The sequence below is a fragment of the Daktulosphaira vitifoliae genome, unplaced genomic scaffold, assembly GCF_025091365.1.
Source record: "Daktulosphaira vitifoliae isolate Bord-2020 unplaced genomic scaffold, ASM2509136v1 Scaffold_5, whole genome shotgun sequence".
In the NCBI taxonomy this organism is placed as follows: Eukaryota; Metazoa; Arthropoda; class Insecta; order Hemiptera; family Phylloxeridae; genus Daktulosphaira; species Daktulosphaira vitifoliae.
The window spans coordinates 17,663,379-17,671,316 of record NW_026099576.1 but is presented as its reverse complement, the minus strand read 5'-3'; the positions used below and the strand labels follow the sequence as shown (position 1 = coordinate 17,671,316).

At 24.4% G+C, this 7,938-nt stretch overlaps 2 protein-coding genes across 3 annotated transcripts in view; one reads left to right on the top strand and one right to left on the bottom strand.

The window, feature by feature from the left end:
- Positions 1–405: 405 nt before the first annotated feature.
- The window catches only part of LOC126906539 (uncharacterized), a 66,062-nt gene continuing 58,529 nt past the window's right edge, over positions 406–7,938 (top strand). The window contains exons 1-6 of one of the 2 annotated variants that reach the window (XM_050687114.1): positions 406–560; positions 634–729; positions 1,789–1,848; positions 2,431–2,587; positions 3,241–3,495; positions 3,564–3,717. In XM_050687114.1, the coding sequence (XP_050543071.1) occupies positions 498–560; positions 634–729; positions 1,789–1,848; positions 2,431–2,587; positions 3,241–3,495; positions 3,564–3,643 (711 nt within the window). In that variant the 5' untranslated portion in view covers positions 406–497 and the 3' untranslated portion in view covers positions 3,644–3,717. Of the gene's footprint in view, positions 561–633; positions 730–1,788; positions 1,849–2,430; positions 2,588–3,240; positions 3,496–3,563; positions 3,718–7,938 lie in introns of those variants that run through there. The other variant, XM_050687113.1, reaches the window with a different exon arrangement.
- LOC126906545 (activating transcription factor 7-interacting protein 1-like) overlaps positions 5,951–7,938 on the bottom strand; it is a 33,395-nt gene continuing 31,407 nt past the window's right edge. Inside the window, exon 3 of the mRNA XM_050687125.1 lies at positions 5,951–6,443. Within this exon, the coding sequence (XP_050543082.1) occupies positions 6,013–6,443 (431 nt within the window). The 3' untranslated portion in view covers positions 5,951–6,012. The remainder of the gene's footprint in view (positions 6,444–7,938) is intronic.

Sequence of the window (7,938 nt, the reverse complement as noted above, 5' to 3'; positions counted from 1 at the left end):
GCTATAAAAAACGCTTATTCTAACAAATTAGTTTGCTCTTGGTAGAATTACAAAAAAAATTAGCGCACTACAATAACGTCCGTAAAAGTAGTGCACTACTTCCAAACTATGCAAAAACTACAGTTTATCTTATGCTCCAACAAAAATACTAAAATTCAGTTAGTCTTCTATACCGATTTACTTCTCAAAAGACTTTATAATTATCTTTTTAATGAACAATCATATTATATCCTGTAAATTATTAATATTTAAATTTTGCAGCTTTTAAAATTTTTTGTTTAAAAGTTTGATTTATTACTTCCATTGCGTATTTTATATTTAAATTTGTACGTAACTAATACAAATAACAAATATATATATATTTTTTTATATGCCTTTATATAAATCTACATTATATTTTAAGTTTTTCTTAATGAATTTATACTTTCATTATAAATAGATAACTGCACTGTTTTATTACCAAAACCTATTTAATATTCTATTAAAAATTTTGCAAAATGAACTGTGTAATTTATTTTGGTATGTTATTATATGTTAAATCTTCTTTTGTGATAAGTTCGGTAATTAAAATAAAAATTCATTATTTATAATTCAATTCTTAAACTTTAATTAAAAAAGTTATCTGTTTACTAGACCGATCGGTGTTTTGAACTTATTAATAAAATTCTATGTGATGAATACAATCTAATTCCAACTAAAAAGCTATCACAAAAAGAAAGACTTGATAAAGTAACGTTTTAACATATAATAAAAAATAATCACTAATAATATTTAAAATTAAAAATATATTGAAAAAATTACAAAAATTACTAAAAAATTTCGGATACGTTTTCGGTAACCATTAGCTAGTACACTCATAAGCAAGTTGCTTTGCTTTCTTTATTCCATTTTTGTGTTTGGAATAATTTTGATATTACGATTTCGTTATATCCATTAAATCAATTTCTCTTATATCCACAGTTCTTTATCAAAATCTATTTTACTCATCAAAATATTAACTTATCTGTTAAGTTTACTACTTAAGCTGACATATTGAGTTGTCAGCTATGGTTCGAATTGTTCGGAATGTGTATGTGTTTTCCGATAAATTTCAAAATTTAGTTACCTCTACTTTTCTAATTTATGAATCCAAAAAATCCAATCCTCCCTCTACTTTCTTTTCGTACGTGAATTTAATGGATAGGTAAAATTAATTTAAATATTGTAATAAGTCCACCGTATTTATTACTAAAAATATCATTTACATACCCTAACTCAAATTTTCCATAAATTTATTTCAAACCTACTCATGAAAAGTCTTTAATGAAAAATTTGAACTTTTTTTCAATTAATAATTTTAGGTGATCGCCCATTAATTTTTCGGTGTAAAATTTGTTTTAAGATCGAACATAATATTTTTTTAGTATTAACTCAGTATTTCTGTTTCTTCAACGGAAAACACAACGTTAGTGTAAAACTCAACTAATTTTTCACCTCAATTTTCAAAAAATAAGATAACTTATGGTTTATTGTCTTTTTATTTTTAAGTCCTGAAAATAAATTTTGAAATTTTTTCTTTAACTTTTCTATTTTTGTTTAAAATTTGTATTGAATCATCTGGTACATTTTCTGCTCAAAAATATCCTACTGTAAAATTTTAAATTATTCTTTTTATGTAAAACAACGTTTTAACTCTTACGTATATACATATTTTATTGACTATTTATATTTAATGTTGAAGAAACACGTGAAATTATTATTAAGACTTGTATGGAAACATAATTAAGTATAAATATTATATGTTATCAGGCTAATGAAATAGCGTTAATGTTTGGAAATCAGAGTGTCGAACCAATCGATGAATATGTGGTAATTTATTTTTATCAAAAAATTTTTGTTCAAATAGATATTACATAATTAAATAAAACTATACAGAGTGATATTCTGTAAAAAAAAAAACAGTACTAATAATTATTATTTTTAAATTACATCATATGAAATGTACAAATGTATATTTCATAAGATTTAATTTAGGGCTATGAATAAATTTATAACTCTCATTTATTATCTCAGCTCTCTTGACTAACTTTTTTTAACGATACATCAAATGATCACAATTATCTTATAAAATATATTAATCTTAAAATTAAAAAAAAATTCTCTTTATCAAAAAAAAAGTTGCTTAACCAGCTTTCTACATACAAAAAAATTTTAAGTATTTATTGACGAATTAGGTTTGATATAATAATAGGTGTTCACTACAAAATTAAATAATTGTTCTATGTAATTTATTTATTTTATAACTTTATTTGTGTGTGTTACTATGAATCTTTATATTCCAAAATTTATTTGTTACATGTTTCTATATCTTCTTTTCCTCATTAATTATATCCTTTTTATAAGGATATAATTAACTAGAAGTTTATGTTTAATTAATAATTTAATTATTAGAAAGTTGAGGTACCTGAAGAATTAGAAAAAATATTAAAGAAATTACCTGAAAATTATTTTTCAAATAAAGTTAGAATTGGAGAATTTATAAAAAAATTGTTGGAAACTGATGACAATAACGTACCAAAAATTGTTGACCAATTGGCATATTTCGATAGTAAGGAAGTTTACTTAAATATTTGTATTAAGTTCTACGACATACGTGTTTTCCCGACTTTTATGTTAGCTTCGATGCCAATGTTAGAACGTATTAATTTTATTATCATTATTCTTTTTTTTGTTATGGAATAAAAATGTTTTTATAAGACTAATATGCTATAATAATGTTAAAAAAGAGTAATGTAACATTATTATTAAGGAAATTCTATCAGGGACTTAAAATTGTTCAATCATTTATTTATTTTACTTAAAACTTATAAAATAACATTTTATAATTTGCAAGTTTATTTTACATAATAATGTAATAGCAAAATAAACTCCAAGTGTTGTACATACAGTTGTATAATATTGTTTACTTATCTCATTTTACTCTATTTGATCATTTGTTAAACCACATTAGAAATTCATTTTCATCATCTTGATACATAATATCATTATTAATGACAAAAAGCAAATTTCCTAAAAATAATTTAGGATAATGTTAAAATAATCACATTTTAAAATGGTTCCGACTTTTCTAAAACATTTTAGTATAAAAATTAGTTTTACTAAAATATTTTTAGTTTTTGTTCATTAGGTTAACAGGAAAAACATTTTCTCTGCTTAATTATTTTTAAAGTAAGAATAAAATTATGTATTTGTATTTTTTAGAAGAGGAATATATAGACGCAAGAATTTGTAGACAAATAATAAATAGTCAATATTACCCAATTCCTAGTAATTTTGTTAATAAATTTAATATGCTCAATTCTATATTTAAAAAATTTGATCAACATAAAACCGGAAGAATCGCTATTAGTTATTTCATGTATATCATCAAAAAAGTTCTTGTTAATGATATAGTACAAACAAATATATTAAAGAGTTTATCTGGCGTAAAAGACGTAAAAGACGTTTGTTATGAAGGTACGTATCAATTTTTACTTAAACATTTTCATTACATGATTTAACTAACATAATTTATTTTATATTAGCATGGTTATTGAAAAAAAGAAAAGATGTGTATGAAAGCCAATATGGTTTGAAAGGCTTATATATGAAATTTATAACTTAGATAGCATAGAAAAAAAAGTTTTTAATTTATATAAAAGTGCTTGATTTTTAAAATAAATCATATAATTACCAAAATACTTTTACATTTCTTAATAAAATATACAACAAAATAAACATTATCAACTGTATACATAGAATTATAATTATTTAGGTTACTTGAATGTATACTTAAACTATATTTTAATTACTTGTTAGATTTATCAAAAATAGGCTAAAATATGTTCGATCTACTTATGCGCGCTGACAAGTCGCCAGCTTACTAGAAAAATTATTATAAAGACGATACAGTCATAATGGACATCATACACCCAGAGAAAAACCTCGATCTATATAATGAATTCATTGTTCAATTTGATAAATATATCATTACTATTGAATCAATATGATAATTTTTTTTCTTGTCTTGAACAATAATTATTTATCAGAATAATTATTTTGTTCGTATTAATAAAACATTATCATAAACCCTTGATAAAATTTCTCTGTCAATATTGATTGAGGTTTTTCTTTGGGTGTAGTCGATTTTAATATTCGCATTTATTATTATTTTATTTATTTATTATATGTATTGAACGAGTTCGCACGTTTGGTCCATCGTGCCGCATCAAAAAATTAGTATATAATTTAAATTTGTAAGTTTTGTTATCGCCGTGCCCGTCGTCGTATGTTTGTTTCGATGAAGTGCGTAAGTGTATCGTCTAAGGTGTGTTTCGTATTTTTATTTTTTTATTTATCGTATATCCATTCGTAATTAGTTCGAGATTCGTTTAAGAATAGACTAAGTAAGTTCTAATTCTCATCACGTGCTATTCCTGGTGTTACGGTAAAAAAGCCATAATTCGTGTAACGTGTGCTATTATAGAAATACCATTGGTTTTTTTATTCGAAAGCCTATATAGTACACTGTACATTTAACACAATAGAGCGTTATTGTAATCTAGTTAGTTAAAAAACCCAGCATAAGGGGGATCGCGGTACAGTGGCGATGTAGCATAGTTGGATCAAGTATAATGATATCTAACAGTGATTAAAATCACTATAAAAAAAAACGCTTCGATGCAAATCTTTAGATAGTGTTTAATTTTAAAAAAATGATAGATTATTCCAAAAGCAACATGATCTGCTAGTTCATTATTAATATCCTAAATAAGATAAAGTATGTAGAATGAAAAAGGGATTATTAAAAAATATTATTTCTCATTAAAATATTATGTTGATCTATACACTTTTTAATAAGTTATAGCATTATAAAATTAAAAATGTAAAATACAAAATCGAAAATATTCACACAATAATAGCATTCGGTAGCTATTTTCACCGTGAAGATAAAATAAAGTACGAATTTTTTTTTTTTTGCATAATAAAGTACATTGCATTAGCTTTAATTTAAGATATATATAAAAGTGTCAGAATTTCCGGAACACTTTCAAAAGTTAAGTGTAAAAGTAAATTTTTTGTGAAAAAGTTGTCATTTTGAAACCCCGCCCCCCCGGGCAGTTAGAGGGTCAAATTTATAAAAAAAATATATCAAATGATAGTATGAAGTACCTCACGTATCTATATAAAAAAAATTATATTGATTGAATAATTTTGAATCTGAAAATTGCTATTTTCTTAAATTTAATGCCGCTTATGAGAGTTTACAAACCCAAACATTCAGTCAATTTAAAATTTCAATTTTGAAATTATGTTTTAATCATAATATATAAAATAAAAAGGATTCCCATTAAAGAAAATTATAAATAAGGATTTTTTTCCTTGAAGGGACGAAAAACATAATGGTTTGACTACATATTATAGTAGAGTTTTTTGAACTTGATATTTTTTCTCTATAATAAAATTTAAAATTCTCAATATTTTCTGAAAAAATGAGTGTCTTACCAGATTTGAATCACCTTGTATATTAAAAAATTATGTTTAACATAAGAGACAAAGATATATTTTATAAATAACCAATATATTTTTACATACGTTATTTTATTATACATTCAAATTTGATATTACTACATAACATATATGTTTAAATTTCTTAAAGAGCATTACAATTTTTTTTTTTCAATAACTGAATATCAAGAGAACATTTTTTAATTATTTCTTCGTTTATTTATATGCTTATTCAATACATGAAAATTATTTTATTAAATATTGACATAAAATAATAACTAAAAATACATAAAGTTATAATAGAATGTTTTACAACCAAATTTTAATAATTATTTGAAAATATAAATAAGAAATTCGAAGAATTGTGTATTAGATATTGAGAAACGCATTTTTTTTGATAATTTAAATATTAAATAAAATAATATGTTGAGCAAAAAAAGAAAGAAAAATTATCCATTTCATTATATGTATTAATAATAATGATATTTATAGTCTTATGTGTTGTTTGATAAAATGGCCACGTCTGCCATAAATATCAACGGCTCTCACAGCAAAATAGTACTTGTATCCTGGTATGTATCCAGTTAAAAAGTATTGCATTGGATTTGTAGATGATGCAATATTATTTATGAGAATCCAGTAGGGACAGTTTTCATAAAGATTACTCCAATAATATAGTTCATAATAACAAATATCCTCATGGCGTTTTTTTAATTCCATCTCCCATTGAAGCATCAGGAACATTTCATTTTTTTTTATTGTAAGACTTATTGGCGCTGGTGGGATATTATTCCGGCCAGGCTCGTTTTCAACAGGCAACGGTGGCGGATACCTGAGATTTGTTCTTCCCATAGATGGAAAGAATGCGTTGTGTTCAAATAATAACGGTTCTTCAAAATCACTCAGGCATTCCATTTCTACAAAATTATTATCAATTTAATCAAATATTGCCAAAAAACTTGAAAAAATTAATTATCTAGTAAAATTTGAAAGGAAGTAAAATTACGGAGTGCAGTTATTTTCTTAGAAACAATGTTAATTATTAAATAATAAGTTATGTAATCATAGAAACAAAACTGCAAATAAACATGTGAAAATGAGTGCAGCTAATGTTATTGGCCTATGAATATAAATACTTGTAAAATGTTCTTATTTAATTTCTAACGCAAAACGAATTTTTAGGGGGTTATTATATTAATATTATTTATACAATTTTATATTAAAAGATAAAAAGTTCTAAAAAATTTTATGCATGGAGAAACACTACATGTTATTGCAACTCTATCACCAATTATAAATCCGAATTAAGGGGAAAGTGACGCCTCGTGGCCAACGAGCTTATCTAGTGAGACCCTTATTCTCGTATTTTTCTAGTCTAGTCATGATTTGTCACAGATTTGAACAAATTACGTTAGTAACTAGTGCTTGGATTACTTAATACTTGTAATAATTTGAATCAAGTGATAAAATATGTTATAATTTTTGTAATATGAAATATTTTTGAATAATTATTCGAATTTTGTAATAAAATATTTAATAATAATATAATGTGTTTTCAATTGTAAAAAAATAATTGATGCGTTCATGTCTTAATTTTATAAAGAATAGTTTTCATTTTATGATACGGATTCATTTTTTAATTTACATGTTAAAAAAAACCCAGCACAGAGGGGTCGCGACACATTAGTGACGTAGCATAGTTGGATCAAGTATAATGATATCTAACAGTAACTAAAATCACTATGAAAAAAACCCCTTCGATGCAAATCTTTAGATAGTGTTTTATTTTAAATATTGGTGGATTATTACAAAAGCTACATGATCTGATGTTTTCTTATTAATATCCTGAATGAAAAAGAGATTATTAAAAAATATTATTTCTTATAAAAAAATTGTGTTGATCCATATACTTTTCAAAAAGTTACAGCATTATAGAGTTAAAAATGTAAAAAATAAAATCGAGAATTATCACACAATAATAGCATTTGGTAGCCATTTTCACCGTGAAGATAAAATAAAGTCCGAAATTTTTTTTTCAATGATTAAGTATATTACATTAGCTTTAATTTAAGATATATATAAAAGTGTCAGAATTTCCGGAACACTTTCAAAAGTTAAGCGTAAAAGTAAATTTTTTGTGAAAAAGTTGTCATTTTGAAACCCCGCTCCCCCGGGCAGTTAGAGGGTCAAATTTATAAAAAAAATATATCAAATGATAGTATGAAGTACCTCACGTATCTATATAAAAAAAACCCAGCACAGTGGGGTCGCGGCATAGTGGGGATGTTGCATAGTTGGGTCCAGTATAGATTTTATCTGACAGTGATTAAAATCACTATCATAAGAAACGCTTCGATGCAAATCAGTAGATAGTGTTTAATTCTAAGAAATTGGTGGATAATTACAAAAGCT